The sequence below is a fragment of the Cynoglossus semilaevis genome, chromosome 18 (assembly GCF_000523025.1).
Source record: "Cynoglossus semilaevis isolate Cse_v1.0 chromosome 18, Cse_v1.0, whole genome shotgun sequence".
Classification (NCBI taxonomy): Eukaryota; Metazoa; Chordata; class Actinopteri; order Pleuronectiformes; family Cynoglossidae; genus Cynoglossus; species Cynoglossus semilaevis.
The window spans coordinates 7,927,923-7,947,917 of NC_024324.1; the positions used below are offsets into that span (position 1 = coordinate 7,927,923).

The following is a 19,995-nucleotide window of genomic DNA, read 5'->3' on the forward strand; positions in this document are numbered from 1 at the left end:
TATGAATAGGAAGTGAATTATGCATTGGGGGTCATGATGAAATTAACACCACAGAAGTCTTAGGTTCAAATTACCTTTATTGACTGTGTGTCCAGATGTCAAAGGGCATGCAGATACAGGCTTCTGAATCCGAAACTGGTCTTGTCTGGGTTTTTTTTTCCTCAGTTTGGTTCAATTTTCTTACAAAACTACGTGCACCTTAAGTAATCAATTTTGCAGCGTACAAACCACAAAAATACCAGTTTTACATTATCAAATACTGCACATAGAAAACATTTACAAAGCACAGGTATAAAATTACAGCTCCCTTTTTCTTCGTTGCAAAATCCTTTTCTCTAACAGTCTGCTATGCTTTGCCCTTCAAAATGAACACAGTGGGGTAGGAAGGTGAAAGGTTAAGGCCTGTTTAGGAAAAGACAACCGATAATGTACAAACACCAGCAAATACTCTCTAGTACTTTCATCCCCAAGACATCAAACTCCCATTTGTGCTTGGAAATAAAACCGTGCTCCATTATTTTATTTCAAAACCACAAAGAACAAGTGAGAGTGGATTCACATCAGGCCTGTGGTTTTTTTCGTCAGGGTTGTGCTTTGCTGAGCTTGATAAGATACAGGTTGCCTTGTCGTTGAGAAGTTAAGCTACACTGGGCGTACATTTGGAAAACAAACAAAAAAAAAAAAAAAACAATGAATACTTAGGAAGGTTGTGCAGATTATGAAAGATAAGAAACAAGAATAGAAATAAATTGTATCAATTTTTTCGTTGGGTTACATAAGTATCATGCGTGCAAACCTAATTCCAGTCCCTGTGGGACCTGTGGGTAGACCAATACAAGTCTTATTTTGCATGCAAACAGGTCTCACCTGTTAATGCTGGCTGGATGTTGTTGGTTATGACGTCTGTTCTGTTTTGTTGAGCCCTGCTACATTGGCAAAGGTGTGGAATGCATACTTTGTTCAAAAAGAAAATAAAAAATACTTTAAGTAATATAAAAAATAATAAATCAAAATTACAATGTACTCCATGTTTGGTTGAGTGAAAATTATTACGAACGCTTGACAATATCTCTAACTCAACATTATTTGGTTAGGGCTGAATGCAACACTGAGCCCCAGCGGCAGTAAGGGCAGACAGCCAAGAGTTATTGCCAAAATAATTGTTATTTCAAAAGACTAAATCCATGCTGCTTTTAGAACCAAGTATATCTGACAGTTGATTTGTATCTCACTTCAATTCTCCAATTTTCTTCATCCAAAAAAAAAAAACAACAGAGCAGCCATTTGGCCACCATTTTGTAGCTCAAAGTAACACACAAAAAAAATCATTTACAATTCCATTGGCTTGTATAATGACATAAAACGTGTAAAAAGAAAAAGAAATTCAGCCATTTCAGAACAGAACACTGTTGTGCCAAGTCACCAAGTACTGTTTCAGACTGCAGGCAAAAACACAGCTCACGTTACAGAAGGAAAACAACAACCACCTCCACTAACACCTTTTTTTTTTCGGCCAGAACTGGAGGTGTTATTTTGAATATAAACTGACATTAACACTTATTAACCTGGCCATGTTTTGTTAATATTACCGTCGGTAGCTAAAGCCTAAAGTTCAGACGCTTCAGTAATCCATCCCATTTTTGTGCAGCTTCTGTGAGCAGAGCTTTTGTCATCAAGAAAACTATCTAACTAAATCTAGAAATGACTCAACTTTTTTTTAAAACACATTGTATCCAAAATCAACTGGATTCTTGTTTTACAGTCACGTTTGACTGACTGGTACACACCCACTTTGTGTCTCAGGAGAAATCAGCTCATGTTACGTAGCACTGGTAATAATAGCATGAGCTTATTGTTAGCTGAAAAACAAACAGCCCTGGGGTTTCCTACAGTTACAGATAATAAATAGGACAAGCATCGTGTATATTGGACCGAATTACTCTAAATGCAGTACTCGGTTACCTCGAGCAACAGTGCTTTGTGTTGTTTAATCAGGACAAGTTATGGTGATTTTTATAAATTAAAAATCCATTTCAGCAGACAATTTATACACATTTCCATCGCAGAGCTGTTCTTTTAAATGAAGACAGGACAGTAGAGTACAGTCAAAGCAGGGATTAACCTGAACCAGCAGAGAGCAGTGAGTTCCCTGGAAAGTCCCCGAGAGACAGAATAGCAAACGAGACAAAGACTTTTTCAATCCTCAGTTCAGAGTAAGGATTAAGAAATACATTCATAAAACTATACATGTACAGATATAGAACTTTAGTACAATAGTTCAAGCTAAATACCATTGTCGAAACTCTCAGCTGTGTGCTACAATGTCTGAAGCAACGCCTCCCACAACAAATAAGGCCATCGTAAAATGAACAAGCCCTCATTTTCACTGAAGTCAAAAGGCAAAAGAGTTTACCCTTAGTGCTCCTCTGGCTCTGCAGCTTCCTTCTCTAAAATCCTCTCTTCTTAAAAAAATAAAATAGATTTTCGACGGAACACTCAGGACAAAACACAGTTCACTGAGGGAGCGGTAGAAAAGCGTGGGTTTTACTGGGAAACAAGCAAGAGTGTGGGTTACATTCCAAACTTTTTTTTTAATTTTCTGAACTTTACATTCAAATCTTCTTTGAATGTTTGAGAAACAAAGACAGAGACACTCCAGCTGAGCCATCCAGCCCTGGCTACGTCCAAACACATGTCCGTGTTCCTTTAAACACATAGCACTGGTTACACTAGAACACAACACAGACCAAATTGTCCTACTGTTTGCAAACACAGCTGATTCTGATGAAGAATAAGAACTAAATAACATTTAAATACTTTATCATTTCTCACCTACAGCAACACTAAGCAGTTAGTGAAATATTATTCTGAAACCATTCACCGCGGTCATTCCAGAAGGTAACTACCTGGTTTACCTCAGTTCATGTGGAAACCTTTGACCAAGTTTACACAAAAGCAACATTTGAATTTACAGGTCGGTTTGTTAGCATAAGGCACAAACACAAAAGCCTGTAAACAACTGGAAGCCACAACCACACGTATGGGTGTCACGCAAGGAACCGGTAAAATAAAATCTAGACTAGGCAACAAACAGTAAAACAAGTTGGTCTTTGTTTTTCAAAGCATCAGTACTATGTGGTTAATATTCTATCCTCTTTAGCCCTGTCTTTTTCTACTTGCAGCTATAGTCATTTCCATCTTTCCTTTTTTTCCTGCCCTGCAGTGTTTTCATCATTAATTTCAAACAAAAACATCATGTTGTGAGACTATTTTTTTTTCTTATGATACTCGTCCCGATGGAATAAAAAAAGGTTTTAACACTCAATCCGAACAGCCATCATCATCATCATTTTTACGTGATGCAGTACACAAAAGAATCTAATAAATATCTAGACTTTTCAAATGTCTCACTCATACATCACTGTTCGTTATGCATCACAGGCTAAAACTGTGCCTTCATTTAGAACACCCACACTACACCGAGAAGGAAGGTAACTATTTTAGTTGATCATTTTGGTCGCACTGGGTCATAGGTTTGTGACAGACGTTCTCTGATCTATAAACACACCTGTCTGTGTTTCAAAGTTCTTTCACTTCAATTGTCATCTATGTTTTGTTTTTATAATCACAAGGTGTGTGCAAATACCAAGCAAACAAGTCCTTATTTTTACAACATGCCTGCTGTCCACAACAAAAATAAAATGGGTTCGTACATGTACTTCATACACAGTCATACGAGTAAGGATCCAGCAATAAATACTCCAAAGTGAAGAAGAAATCTGGAGCCAACACTGAGATCAGCTCAACACTCCCATTGAAGGTTCAGGTGCCGAGAAGACAAAAAGCCTTGAAAAATCTTTTCAGAAAACAAATTAGAAAAGTAGAGACGGTGTGTGACTGTAATAAAAACCTAAAACCAGCTCCTGACCACAGGGTTTTTTTTAACAGGCTAGTTTGACCTTGGCAGATCTTAGACATAACTGGTGTACTGGACGAGTAAAGATTCAAAAGAAAACAGTGTAAATCAGTAGACGTTTTGGTCGTGGTTTCACTAAAAACTCAAGAAATGGCACATTTATATAAAGCAGTCTATGGATCAGAAGCCGCACCTCTGCTTTTCCATGCAGCACACATTTAAAATACGCAGCGATGATGAGTGCCGTAGAGACAAAATCAAACAGTGGCCTAATAATTTTTAGTAAAGTATTTAAACATATTTCAGTAAAGTGCCTTCTTGAAAACAAACACCGCCTGACAGGAAATACAAATCAAGACTGCTGAGAAATCAGTTAGAGTCGACATATTGCACCTGAAACAAGTTAAAGTACCATATATGGCAGGTTAACAATCACCCTGCTAGCTAGTAACACCGCTGCAAATAGTCAGATATCACAAAGACACACGTCTCTGGGTTAAAATACATCGTACACACATTTACAAAAAATCTCTGCTACACTCTGGGTGTGTCAGAGAAGAGGAGCAAACAAGGAGACACCAGGAGGGTGGGAGGTGGAATCATCTGTGCATGTTCGTCTGCGGATGAAGGTCTGACTGTGGTTTGACCAGACTAGAGACAGGGACAAGTGGTTTGTTCAACTCCGTGCCGCCTCCCTTGAGCAATCAAAGAGCAAGATGACACAGGGAATTCAACAGGAAGTTCAGATAGGTCTCGGTGCTGGTTTACAGAGAGAGAAAGAGCGAGAGGGACAGACTGTGACCCCCCCTGGATTTCCCTCGAACGCCTAACGGTACAATAGTCTGCCCTTCTCTGCATGAAGGCAGATTTTTCTCAGCAAATGTGCAGCTCGCCAGTTTCTTTTCTTCTTCTGCAGATGGTGTTGAAAGCCACACCTCCCTCCCACGCCCCCTCCTCCCATCATCCTTCTCCATTACTCAGTGCAGTGCTCTTCTTATCAGGACAGATTGCAATGTAAGGTGGCACTAAAAACCCCTCATACATTGGTCAAGGCAAGCAAAAAAATAATGACTTAAGCACTTGCCTCAGTCACAAGCAAACATGCAGGTTGCAGCCGATACATACATAAACACAAATAAGTATTTAACTATATATTTATATATATATGTATATCTATATATAAACTCTGCCCTGTGAAAATGATAGAATAGAATAGCAGTGCTGCCACTTCACATAATAGCCACTATGCGACCGTCCCAGCCTGTCGTCCAGGTGTGTGACTGGCCCTCCGTTCTCAGTCCACACGTGTAGAATGTAAATTTAATTTTTTTTGCATTACATCTAAGTCATTGACTCTGCTACATATCCATACTTTATATTGTAGACTACTTTACTCACTACTTATAGTAATAATAACAACGATAACAATTGCTTTGGTTTAAAAAATTTTTTTTTGTCCCTTAGTTTGGCATAGAGAGAGTATAGAAACTGGCATGGGGAATGATTCTGGTGTGAGTCATGCCACAGAGATCTGGGCTCTTGGCACGCAGCGTCGGTGTTGTGTTCTGGTGGTAAACATTGGAATGAAAGGGTTAAAAAATGCTACATGATTTGTTAAAATAGTTGAATTTGCTCAATGATATTCAAAATACAAACGTAGTTTGGTGGGTGAGAACGTAAAAGTGTGTTGTCCGACATTATGGCAGAGCAGATATGATGTCGTACGTGTCGTCCTGCACAGATTACCGTGTGTGTGTGTGTGTGTGCCTACCTTTCTTGCGTGTCAGATACAGTGGTTGTGTATATACAGTACAAGTGTCCGTGTCTGCATGACTCTGCCTGCGTACGTTTGTGTGTGGGCTTTTAGGTGCATGACGGGCTGGTGGCGCTCTCCAGTGAGGACTGGGAGAGGCGTCTGGTGAGGGGTCCGATGCTGGGATCTGCCAAAGAGGAGGTAGGGAAGAGCTTGTACCAGCCGCCGACTGTGGCGGTCAGGTCCAAGTCGTCCAGAAGGATCTGGGCCATTCCCATGAAGCACTTGTGGTCCATGCGCCCGTAATCCCCCCAAACAATTACCTACGGAAGAAGAAAGACATCAATATTTGAAAATGTTTCAAGATTATTATGCATTATTATTATTAATATATTATATATATAATATATTATATTATTATATATAAAGGAGGTCATAAAATGTAAATTCTAAAACAGGTCCATATTAAAGTTTTTCCACAGTCTGGACCAGGGGTCTCCGACCTTTTGGTCTCTCAGAGCTACTTTTAGAAAATTAAAATGTCTGGGAGCTACTCATGTAACATGTATTTTCATAGCTCAATTCAAACAATCTTAATCAAATCTTTCTTTGCCGAAACATGTACAATATGTTACGATGGGTGGATACTATCCTCATATCACTTTTTTGTATTAAAACATAATCATTATTCTGCCCGTCAGGCCCTCTGCTGAAAAAAGGCAGCAATTGCACTTATCAACATTTTGGCCTGAACTTGTTGATGAGTGCAACACAAGACAGATAAGCGTTAATTATGTACGATTAATGTTTGTCCACACCTCACGCCCTTTGTTGACTAAAGCAATTGCACTCCTCTTTGATTCTATGCAACTGAATGTACAAAGGTGTATTTTGAATGGTATAATCCATACGTCATTGTCAACTTTACTGCTTCAACACAGAGCACACCAAAACTTCATTGTACTCCAAGGTGTTTAACCAAAACCAAAGGCACCTTGAACCACTTACCTGTAGGACTTTGCCCTGAGGACTCTCATCAAACAGCAGCCCCTGCTGGTAGGTTGGGTCCAAATTCCTCTTGACTACTTTGGTTTTCTTCTTAGCCAAGCACACACCATTCTCCAGCACATACACCTTCACGTATGTTGCTACAAATGAAACACAAGCAAAACGGAAGTTATAAGGTCTTACAGTACATGAGCATCAAGGTCACAGAGTGTGACCTCTCATCCATCACTTCATGTACCTGGTATGTTCTTGGAGCCAGGCTTGGGGATTAACCCTCTGGCCTGGTTGACCTCCACCTCCAGCTGCCCTCCTCTGTCCACCATGCCCACATTGACGTCCCCTGCAATGGAAAATAATAATGATTTTTTTTTTTTGTTGGTTATTTTAGGTTGGAGCTGGACTTATGCTGTGGCATGATGTTACCACAAGAACTAGGAACAAAATGATAGGACTGGTCTGTCAGGACCCTGGAGCTTCTCCACACTGGAATTATGTTGGAATTGTCACTTGCCCTCAACCAGAAGTACAGTAGAGTTCAGGTAGTTCTATTTCAGATATAAAAAGGTTGCTAGTACTTGGTGTTGAAATAGTTCCTCTAAATCGACCCCTTAACCTCGGTCAATAAATACATTTAACAATTAAAAACAATATAAAATAACAGACGCCCTACACTGTGAAGGCACAACCGCTCCAACATTGCAATTGCCAGTATTCAACAGGAGAGAGCGACAGAGGGTTGTAATTCCGTCTCCACTGAGAAGCAGTTGCCTCCACTGTTTCCTGCTGCTGCTGCTGCTGCTGCGTTGACATCATCATCAAAGATTTATACATCATTAAAGAATAACTTTATTCACTTCTGAATTCAATAGCACCGTGTGCTATTTTTACATGCCGCTGCGCTTCTCACTGTATATCTTGGTTCAGAATTACATGAAAGAAACATTTGGTTGTGATTTTTTTGCACATCGCACATCTAATAAGAGGCATTTATTTAAGATATTTTACACCGGATTGTGTCATGGATGATAATGGACGTCTATTGTTTATCGAAGAATATTAATTGCACGTTAGGGCAATGAGAAAACATTGAGAGGGAGAGACAAGAGAAGAATGAGTGTCACAGGTCTGCACCATTCCTGTCTTACCCATTGGGGGTGTAGCTAATGTTTGTCGGCCTACAATCTGAGCTGGGCCTAGTCCATCCAGAAAGTCACTGAACTGGCTCTCTGGTCCCAGTATACAAACCTGAGGGGAATCAGAGCAGAGTGAAGATGTTATTAAAATCAATGTTCAGTACGTGTGTGTTTACATAAATATACAGCACGTCCACAAAACACTCACGTTCCATCTGAGCTGTTTGAGTTGGTGCTCCCGTCGGTGGAGTCCTTGCTCCCTTGCCGTGTCACTCTGCTCCTCATTTCCACGGCAATGCCGGTCTCTGTGCTCCGCCGGATGGTGCTGCGGAGCTTCTTTGTGCCACCTTCTGGGAAAAAAAGAGTATAGTTTTTCACAAAGGTTAACCAGTTAACCTCCTTCTACTAAAGGTGACACTTTGAATGTAACTGGAGCTCTGGTTGACACAAAATAATGTTTTGGCTTTTTTTCTCTCAAAACCATCAGCCCTCTTAATGGATCACTTACCTTACCTAACACCTACAGGCTAAATGTTCACAAGCGATAAACGGTTCCATAGGGAAGCTGCCATCACGCATGTCATGTCTGACTTACACACAAAACGTCATGCGTGAGAGCCCCAGAGGGTTGCACACTGTGCAAATATATATATATATATATATATATATATATATATATATATACTATTAAACATTGCAAAAATACAGACAGGAGTTAGGGTGACAAGGTGTCATATAAGGGCTGTGGCCCTTGGAAATATTATCACATTATCTTCAAGTACCATAATTACAGGTAGATAATCCACAAAGGCTAATAACCAGAAGACATATTAAACCCATCTAATAATTAAGTGAAGAATTACCAAGGACTAGACATTTATATAGACCTCCTGTCTGCATATTAAGTCATGAATAAAAGTGTAATGACAGGATTCAACCCGTTCCAGTCTGCGTTTTTAGATTTTAATGTTAAAGAATAGATTTTTCCCCTGACAAAATATATTCAGGTTCTCAGACAGTTAATGTCTCTCATAAAGCTTTTATTTTTACAGAGAAGTTCTACAGCTGATAGCACAGGCTTCATTTAACACTCAATGTGAACTTACGGTCTAACAGTGAGGGGTCTTTGAGAACAAAACCAATTTCCACTAATGTCAAATACCCATTCCATGATTTCTGAGTGAATTGTTAAACTTCACATGAGGGAAAAAAAATCATGTTTTTCCATTTTTTTCATTTTGAAAGTGATCCCAGTGGCATGAAGACATTTACTTCAAATGTCTACAAAATTGCCCATGGCCTTTAAAAAAACCCTGCACTTTGCAGGTATCGCCCCATCACATTTTGAACACAGAAAATCCATTTCACATCATGACACCAGGGGGACCTCTGCGCAAGTCTTGAAAGATAAGAGTCAACTGAAATAGGCAGCTGGAGGATTGTTGTGAGTGTCCAGGTCAGTGAGAGGGTGGAGGCTGAGCTGCAGGGGAGAAGGTCAGCTATTAAGGCTTTACGTCTTGGCTGACACCGGCGGTACAGTGCAGCTGAAGAGCTGCTAAGCCCAGAAGAAGCTTCCAGGGCCCATCCCCCAAGAAATGACACGGCGCGCTGCGTCGTTACACCCTGGTTTCAAAGACAGCATTACTGTGACTTCAGGACGTGACATGTCAGGTTGTGTGCTCACAGCTTCAGAGGTCACTGCTTTCTTTTTGTGGAACACTGTGGTGTGAAGATGTTGTTTTCTTGTGTCACTCAGACCTCGTTTATGTGGACAAAGTTCTACACCTGATCTTGACCTGACACCAACGCTTTGTAAAACGAGGAAGCAGACCTGTTCTTCTTCTCCAGCTCTACTCACACACACACACACACACACACACCATGCCGAACCACACTGCCAGTGTTTGTACTTTCACACCTCTGTGCATCATTCACACTTTTTCACCCACTGTGTCTGCACCTGATCAGTCTGTGCTGCAGGCTGACAGCGCAGTCAGATGGTGGGAGGAAGAGACTGCTGCTGTCTGCAGTTGTAGCAGTAAAGACTGACTTGTAAAGAAAAACAGAATTTAAAAAAGAAAAAATGGAGTCACTATTTTTATTTATTATTAAATCTGAATTGGCTGTATAGGAATAGGAACTGTGGTTAGAGGTGAGAGAAAAAAAAATTCTAAATCTATAAAAATCTATAAAGTTAACATCATGCACAGCATCATAGCAGCATAACAGGCATCAACACCTGTAGATTCCTAACAACATTAACCAAAGTTTAGTAAACTGAACCAAGGCCACAGCTCGAAAAAACAATAGTGTTGCAGCAGCGCCCCCTGTCTTTAAGGCTGTATTTTGGATTTCATACATCAAAGAGAGAATATGAGGTAGACAAGAGATACATGATATAAACTTTAGAAAACCCAGCCATCATGGTCTCCCACAAGAACATTTTCATGTTGGAAAAAGGAACAGCAAATAAGTTCCACACAACTCCTGTGGTGTAGCTTATCACAAAGTTTCAACGTTTAAGATGTGTCCCATTCTTTTTCCTCAAATTGTTGTTTAAAGTTTTATTGTGAGAATGGCATTTGAACTGTTGGTGATCTCTCTTTTTTTTGGAAAGAATTATGTCTTCCATGGGGGAATTTTTTTTTTTTTTTTGGTTACCACTGTACAATTTTTTTGTCAACAAGGGAGATTTATGTCGTCAAACATCAAGTGGAATGCTCCTTTAATAAAAGCAAATGTTACTAAGTAATATGTTTTGTTGCTACAGGATAAACAAATATAGTTATTGATTGTTATTGGCATTATGGTTTCATCATCATTTTAAAATAATTGAATCATCACAATCGATGAGGTACCCTGAGGTCCACGCTCCTCACTTGTTGTCACTCGCTCTGCTTTGATTCACAGGTGAACTAACAGCTCTGTAGGTTTCCTCTTCCCCTTTCTCATTATTTCAGAAGTTAATTAGCACCAAATAACAAAGGTCTCTCTATTCTTTTCTAAGAGGAAAAAGCCGACGAGTCTCCTCCTCTTTGTTTGGTCTGCAGAGCTCATTAGGTTACTCGCTCACAGCAGGAACTTCGACAGGAGCCTGGACACTCGACCAGTGCAGTGAAATCACGAGAGGAGACTTTTAACGAGCAGCCGCTCTCTCTCTGCTGCCAGTGGAGCAGACACACAGGTACAGCCGTCGGACTTCATTAACTTCAGCAGCTCTAAGCTCATTAAGTATCCACACTGTTCCAATATTATCGCCATGACAACCACGGACACCCCTGCATCACCGCTGTCTCTATGGAGATAAACAGACAGCCAGCGAAGACACTCGGGAGTCGTGGGGGGGGTTTGGGAGGATGAAATATAACCAGAGGACGGAGGCCGGTGAAATAAAGTCTCGGAAGGGAATGAACATGAGGAGGTAAAGCGTGGAGAGAGAGGATGAGGATGACGGGGTCCCGTGGACAATGGAGAAGAGGAGCGGGGCGCTGCCTTCTGCTGCTTTCTATTTATAATCCTGCAGTCAAGAATATTTTCAACAGTGTGTGTGTGTGTGTGTGTCTACTGCTGTCCCACTGTGGGTCCCCAGTATCATAGTAGCCACCTTACAGCAACCTGTTGTATTAAAGGCACAAAAAGCTGAACTCACTCAAATATATAGATAGATAGATATATAGACAGATAGATAGATAGATAGACAGATAGATAGATAGATTCACAAAAGCCACAAGGCAAAGACTGAAGAAAAAGATGCAATAGTAAATAGTTTAGTTTAGTTTAGTAGATTTAGTTCAGAATTCTCAGACTACAGAACAGATAAGGATTAAGACAAGGCATATGCTTAGAGGAGCTGGTGTTAGGGTGGGGGCCGGGAGGTGCAGTATGTCTAAAAATTGCAAAAATACAGACAGGAGTTAGGGTGACAAGGTGTCATATAAGGGCTGTGGCCCTTGGAAATATTATCACATTATCTTCAAGTACCATAATTACAGGTAGATAATCCACAAAGGCTAATAACCAGAAGACATATTAAACCCATCTAATAATTAAGTGAAGAATTACCAAGGACTAGACATTTATATAGACCTCCTGTCTGCATATTAAGTCATGAATAAAAGTGTAATGACAGGATTCAACCCGTTCCAGTCTGCGTTTTTAGATTTTAATGTTAAAGAATAGATTTTTCCCCTGACAAAATATATTCAGGTTCTCAGACAGTTAATGTCTCTCATAAAGCTTTTATTTTTACAGAGAAGTTCTACAGCTGATAGCACAGGCTTCATTTAACACTCAATGTGAACTTACGGTCTAACAGTGAGGGGTCTTTGAGAACAAAACCAATTTCCACTAATGTCAAATACCCATTCCATGATTTCTGAGTGAATTGTTAAACTTCACATGAGGGAAAAAAAATCATGTTTTTCCATTTTTTTCATTTTGAAAGTGATCCCAGTGGCATGAAGACATTTACTTCAAATGTCTACAAAATTGCCCATGGCCTTTAAAAAAACCCTGCACTTTGCAGGTATCGCCCCATCACATTTTGAACACAGAAAATCCATTTCACATCATGACACCAGGGGGACCTCTGCGCAAGTCTTGAAAGATAAGAGTCAACTGAAATAGGCAGCTGGAGGATTGTTGTGAGTGTCCAGGTCAGTGAGAGGGTGGAGGCTGAGCTGCAGGGGAGAAGGTCAGCTATTAAGGCTTTACGTCTTGGCTGACACCGGCGGTACAGTGCAGCTGAAGAGCTGCTAAGCCCAGAAGAAGCTTCCAGGGCCCATCCCCCAAGAAATGACACGGCGCGCTGCGTCGTTACACCCTGGTTTCAAAGACAGCATTACTGTGACTTCAGGACGTGACATGTCAGGTTGTGTGCTCACAGCTTCAGAGGTCACTGCTTTCTTTTTGTGGAACACTGTGGTGTGAAGATGTTGTTTTCTTGTGTCACTCAGACCTCGTTTATGTGGACAAAGTTCTACACCTGATCTTGACCTGACACCAACGCTTTGTAAAACGAGGAAGCAGACCTGTTCTTCTTCTCCAGCTCTACTCACACACACACACACACACACACACCATGTGGAACCACACTGCCAGTGTTTGTACTTTCACACCTCTGTGCATCATTCACACTTTTTCACCCACTGTGTCTGCACCTGATCAGTCTGTGCTGCAGGCTGACAGCGCAGTCAGATGGTGGGAGGAAGAGACTGCTGCTGTCTGCAGTTGTAGCAGTAAAGACTGACTTGTAAAGAAAAACAGAATTTAAAAAAGAAAAAATGGAGTCACTATTTTTATTTATTATTAAATCTGAATTGGCTGTATAGGAATAGGAACTGTGGTTAGAGGTGAGAGAAAAAAAAATTCTAAATCTATAAAAATCTATAAAGTTAACATCATGCACAGCATCATAGCAGCATAACAGGCATCAACACCTGTAGATTCCTAACAACATTAACCAAAGTTTAGTAAACTGAACCAAGGCCACAGCTCGAAAAAACAATAGTGTTGCAGCAGCGCCCCCTGTCTTTAAGGCTGTATTTTGGATTTCATACATCAAAGAGAGAATATGAGGTAGACAAGAGATACATGATATAAACTTTAGAAAACCCAGCCATCATGGTCTCCCACAAGAACATTTTCATGTTGGAAAAAGGAACAGCAAATAAGTTCCACACAACTCCTGTGGTGTAGCTTATCACAAAGTTTCAACGTTTAAGATGTGTCCCATTCTTTTTCCTCAAATTGTTGTTTAAAGTTTTATTGTGAGAATGGCATTTGAACTGTTGGTGATCTCTCTTTTTTTTGGAAAGAATTATGTCTTCCATGGGGGAATTTTTTTTTTTTTTTTGGTTACCACTGTACAATTTTTTTGTCAACAAGGGAGATTTATGTCGTCAAACATCAAGTGGAATGCTCCTTTAATAAAAGCAAATGTTACTAAGTAATATGTTTTGTTGCTACAGGATAAACAAATATAGTTATTGATTGTTATTGGCATTATGGTTTCATCATCATTTTAAAATAATTGAATCATCACAATCGATGAGGTACCCTGAGGTCCACGCTCCTCACTTGTTGTCACTCGCTCTGCTTTGATTCACAGGTGAACTAACAGCTCTGTAGGTTTCCTCTTCCCCTTTCTCATTATTTCAGAAGTTAATTAGCACCAAATAACAAAGGTCTCTCTATTCTTTTCTAAGAGGAAAAAGCCGACGAGTCTCCTCCTCTTTGTTTGGTCTGCAGAGCTCATTAGGTTACTCGCTCACAGCAGGAACTTCGACAGGAGCCTGGACACTCGACCAGTGCAGTGAAATCACGAGAGGAGACTTTTAACGAGCAGCCGCTCTCTCTCTGCTGCCAGTGGAGCAGACACACAGGTACAGCCGTCGGACTTCATTAACTTCAGCAGCTCTAAGCTCATTAAGTATCCACACTGTTCCAATATTATCGCCATGACAACCACGGACACCCCTGCATCACCGCTGTCTCTATGGAGATAAACAGACAGCCAGCGAAGACACTCGGGAGTCGTGGGGGGGGTTTGGGAGGATGAAATATAACCAGAGGACGGAGGCCGGTGAAATAAAGTCTCGGAAGGGAATGAACATGAGGAGGTAAAGCGTGGAGAGAGAGGATGAGGATGACGGGGTCCCGTGGACAATGGAGAAGAGGAGCGGGGCGCTGCCTTCTGCTGCTTTCTATTTATAATCCTGCAGTCAAGAATATTTTCAACAGTGTGTGTGTGTGTGTGTGTCTACTGCTGTCCCACTGTGGGTCCCCAGTATCATAGTAGCCACCTTACAGCAACCTGTTGTATTAAAGGCACAAAAAGCTGAACTCACTCAAATATATAGATAGATAGATATATAGACAGATAGATAGATAGATAGACAGATAGATAGATAGATTCACAAAAGCCACAAGGCAAAGACTGAAGAAAAAGATGCAATAGTAAATAGTTTAGTTTAGTTTAGTAGATTTAGTTCAGAATTCTCAGACTACAGAACAGATAAGGATTAAGACAAGGCATATGCTTAGAGGAGCTGGTGTTAGGGTGGGGGCCGGGAGGTGCAGTATGTCTACACATATGTCTGTGTGCATGTGTGTGTGTGTGTGTGTGTGTGTGAGAGAGGACCACACTGAGACAAACTCCAATCACTCCAGCTGCCATGACAACCCCCGCCCTCGGATCTGGACCCAGACGATGCCACCTGAGACAACCGGCGCCATGGTGACAGCCTCATGCTCCATCACCTTCTTTAAAATAATTTATTGAGGCAACACTTCTCCAAAGCTCAGTTAAATCTTAAATAAGAGCTCCGCACCGACCTGGAAGTCCACACTGTTTTTGGTACTTCACTACATAACTGCCCTTTAAAAAATATGAAAAATCAATGTGTAATTAGACGATGTGTGTGTGTGTGTGTTTCTCTCACTGTGATGGTCAACATATTTCTATGAGGAAATTAAATTTGTCCTAAACATCCTTCAGAGTGACTTTATTTACCCACTTGTGGGTCATTTCCTCTATAAAACCATCTCTCAACCATCAACTGGCTATTAATTTAACTTGTTGCCCATTTGCCGCCCCTCCTCTCCCATCACAACAGTCTCCTCCCCACGCCCCTCCCCTTCTGCACAGTGCATAGCAGTGATCTCTTCCTTCCCATGTAACCCCCTCCTCCTCCTTCTCCTCATCTGCGCTTCCCTTCATTGGTTTCCATGGCAATGCCGTCTGCATTGCACCAAGAAGCGGGGCTCATAAGGCCTTTCCCTTCCTCCCTCTCTGCTCCTGCCCTCCTCTCCAGGAGTCTCACTTCCTAATCAGCCAACTCTTCTCTCGTTGTACGGCTACTCTTTATCGCCACCTGCTTTTTCACCCATTAATTCTTGTTCAATTGCATTTAACACAAAGATGCTTTTTTTATTTTCTCCATAAAAATAAATGCCAATTTCCTTTTCTACTTTTTTTCTAGCTAACTGGCTTCTGTCCATCTTTGTCCCCGGCTCTCTCCTCTTGGACACTCCCTTTTAAATTATTCAGCAATTTCTCCCCTCCCATCACACACATGCACACGCACACACACACACACTGAGGAAGCAGTAATTAGAGATGGCCGACCATACTGTATATTGAGTAGCTAAAATAATGACATTACATAACTTGTTATTCTTGTCTGTGCAGCAGAAGACGGATTCTTGTTATGGTGTCGACTGCAGCCTTCAGTGTGATGAGTAATACTTTGTCCCTGAAGACACACTCATGGATCTCACAGCCTGCAGCAGCAGTGGCACGCTCCAAACTTTCTTTTTGTCTGTAAAGACCTGTGCTTGATAGTCATCATGGACCCAGATGGAGTCAGATCAGAGTAAGAATAGAAAGAACAAACAGATCGACAGCACAGAGGAAACAAAACTGATGAAGGTGCTAACGGCACAGAACGGATCTATACAGTACGCAGCAACAGCATGCACAATCACACAGACTGCAGCATGTGTGTACACCGTATGCATTTGTGTGTGTGTGTGTGCTGCATAGATCGTTACGGACCGCTCTGACATTTGTAGAAAACATTGATGAAGCCTTTCTCATTATTTGCTCTAATACAGACTGCTGTTTTTAGACTCTGCACCGACATGCCTATTGGATGCACCCGTGACGGCAACGATTCACCGTGCATAGCAACAGTAACCAGGCATGGGTGTTGTAGATGAAAGATCCGTTGTGCCATCTTCACAGCCGGACTCTGCTAAATTTGGGCAAAAGGAAGAATGGAGGGAGAAGCGGCAGTGAAGAGGAGAGATCAAATGTATGAATCGCAGCATCAGAGTTGGTGTTCTGTGTCAAAACATGATGTAAGAAAATAGTTTAGTGGTTTTTTTTGTACAGCTGCAGACGTGAATACACACAGATTTATGTTTCTCTCTCTGTAACTTTTACAGCTCTCTGTCTTATCTAACTCTAGTTGACTTGAGTAGGTTGACTTTTAAAGTGTTCAAAGAAAGTATTAAAACTCAATTTCTAAATTTCTATTTTTTACAGTGAGAAAAACACACACACACTCATTCATGCCACATGTTTCTTGTGCAGGTATTGAAAGATATAGAACAACAGTGAACAGTAGATCAGCGGTGTCACAGTTCTTCATTAATGAAGAGTCAGGAGCCTCAGGTTAATCATAGATTATACCTAACAGTCCAGGGCGTCACATAAAACCTTCAGTGTGATCCACAGATACGGCTCCTGCGTGTGTGTCGGCATGTGATTCCTTTTAAGCTGCATTTAGATCTGTGTGAATCCTGTCTGTTTCTGTGTGTAGTCGTAGAAACAGCACCTCTGCTTAGATGATCAGTTCTGAATAGTCAAAGGTAAGTTATAGACCATGTGTTGTTTTTGACAGATTAAACTGTAGTTACAGGTATCAGAAACTCCATCCAACGTAAAGCTTGTTTGTAGCAGTGACAGTACATTTATGACAAGAACTATTTTTTCATCATCTTCTCTGTAATGTCAACTGAAATATTTTATGCTATTTTATGTATTTTGTGATAAACCAAAAAAAAAATTGGTTTGCAAAATCATCCTCAATTTTGGCATTTACTAGTCAACACAGTGTCACAAATATCTTTAAAGTCAAATGAAATAGTTGGAAACTTCTCACTGTGCGTAAAGTATGTGAGAATACAAGATTTCAACCAAAGTCTTGTGAAGCTCCTGAAGTCATATGTGTGTTTGTGTGTATGTAGAGTATAATCAGCGTGTGAGAATCACATGAACAGCTCGAAGACCAGGCAGGCAGTGGTCAATTTGAGGCCATTAGCCTTTCACAGCACCGGGGTGCATGGGAAAAATATTTCTTCATATCCGCACGCTTCACATGTGGCAGGATGTCTGTCAGAGAGTTAATACAACACACGGGTTCCTGTCTAATGACAATTCATTACAATGAGGAGAGAGTAATCAAATTCAGACGCAATTTCCTCCTGATTATTTAAGTCAGGAGCCAAAGGCCGAACAAACCAAGAGGACTAAACAGTTTACGTGGAGGCAGGGGCAGTAGATGACAACAGAAGGCTGTGAAATATTTTATAATTTCAGAAGAAAATAAACCGATATCTGGCATTTAAAGGTTATCTCACCAAGACATTTAATCAAAAATCACGCGTCAAAGGAAATTTTCCAACCATTTTTCCAACAGTTTGACTTTTGGCGAGGAAAATTATCGCCGTGTCAGATAAATTGTTCGACAAATGGAGCTAAGTTGAGCAGGAGGGAAATTATCTCGCCATCATTTTTTGGCAGATTTGTTCTGTGGGAACACAGTGTTCAATGGTATCGCTGCTGAACTTGGGCTGAACATAACTGAACCAACACTGAGCAGAAACCACACTTTCTGCACGATAAATTCACACGATCTATCTCAGCTGGTGGAAATTAAATAATAATAAAAACAAAATAAAAATAATAAAAATACAACTACAAATAATGCTAATAGTTTTTTGTTAACATTTTAATAAATATTTACACATTGTTAGGCTTTGTAAACTAATCTGTAGTATTTCACTTTTATTGACTTTACTGAAAATAACATATCCTATGAATTCTAGGACAAAGCGCATCTGTGTTCTTGTGTGCAGAATCCGGTGATAAAGACAGATTTACAACGTATGGCTCCCAGTCACAAAAATGAATCATCAGTCAAGCTGCAGACTAAGGCAGATTTAGATCTTATTAAATTTATTAGTCAGTGTCCTTGTCCTAGGCTGGTTTTAGCCCCATCACTGATTACTTCAGACGCCCACCATAAAAGATATCTATTCATATACAGACTCCAGAGATGAACTGTCCTGTACCGAGCACCTCTAAACCCCTGTCTCCAAGGCCTTCCTGTCCTCCGCAGCGCTGTGTGACCAACAGCAGTGAGTTTGTGTACATACAGTGTGTGTGTGTTTACAGCACTCAGTGTCAAGAAGACTGGTAATGACACCATAATTACGGCTCTTTTACAGACTGACACTTATACACAACATGGTGACTCACCTCACACACTCTCAGTCCAGTGACACGCTGCAATTTACTGCCTGTTTAAAACCCCGGCATTGATGCGACCAAGTGCTCTCGCTGATTTCTGACCGGCGATGCTAAGTCCTCTCCATGACGGAGTGTAACTTGTTGACTCGGAGACAAACCGTGTTATTTTATCCTGTTATTTTCCCCCAAATCACCATTAATAATGTTCCCAAACTCCAGGAGCAGGATGATGAGAAATGACTGACTCATTATCCGCCTACAATAAAATTGGCAGTAATACGTTTGGATAGTGTCTAAATCAATTACGTGCAGGGAAATAAAACATCACAATTGACACTCTTTGTCATCAACAAAACACAGAGTTATTAAAGCAACAATATGACGTTGTTGGGAAATACTTTTATCGGCCCTCTGTGGGATGATTGATACTAGATAAGATTTTATTGAACTGTAACTTATCAAGGCCGTTAGCTTTAATTACTGACAGAACATTAAGCTCACTTATCTCTGTCCTGTTACTTCTCTGCACTGGCACAGACTTCTCCAGTTTGGAGAGTCCAAATCCCTGCTGTAACCAAAAGGTCAGAACCGTGGCAGAAACTCATTCACCGACAACTAGGTCAGCTGTTCTGCTCCCATTGTTCATTTATGATAATAATATCATTTTGTTTTTGGTTTGTGTTCTACAACAGTGATCCCCAACCCCCCCTCAGAGAAAGAATACATAACTTACATTATGTATTTAGTTTTATTTATGATCTGATTCTGAATGATGTTTGATTTTGAAGATTCTCTCCTGTATATATTTCTGTATTTTTGGACTTTTATTTCTCTGGCTAACTTTGAGAGAACGACACCGCAAACTGTTGTCTTTCTCTGGAACATCCTGACCTGAAAGGTAACGAGGAGTTCCATCCACTGCCTAAGGCCGTGTTGAACATTAAAACTATTTATGGTGAATTGCCCTGACTGCTGAGAGCAGTGTTTGGATTTCATTGATCCGTGAGAAAGATGTGTGAACAACGAAGTTCTTTTTTCTTTCTTCTAGAAAATACAGAACAGACTAAATGTGCTGAATTATCTAGGTTTATTCCTGTATATTTTATTTAAATTGTTTCACCTAGTATTCTACATCCAACCAATAATA

General features: G+C 40.6%; 1 protein-coding gene across 1 annotated transcript in view; it reads right to left on the minus strand.

The window, feature by feature from the left end:
* Positions 1-57: 57 nt before the first annotated feature.
* Positions 58-19,995, minus strand: part of rims3 (regulating synaptic membrane exocytosis 3) — a 36,804-nt gene continuing 16,866 nt past the window's right edge. Inside the window, 5 exon segments of the mRNA XM_008331435.3 lie at positions 58-5,992; positions 6,678-6,817; positions 6,916-7,017; positions 7,823-7,922; positions 7,997-8,160. Coding sequence (XP_008329657.1) covers positions 5,780-5,992; positions 6,678-6,817; positions 6,916-7,017; positions 7,823-7,922; positions 7,997-8,160 — 719 coding nt within the window. The 3' untranslated portion in view covers positions 58-5,779.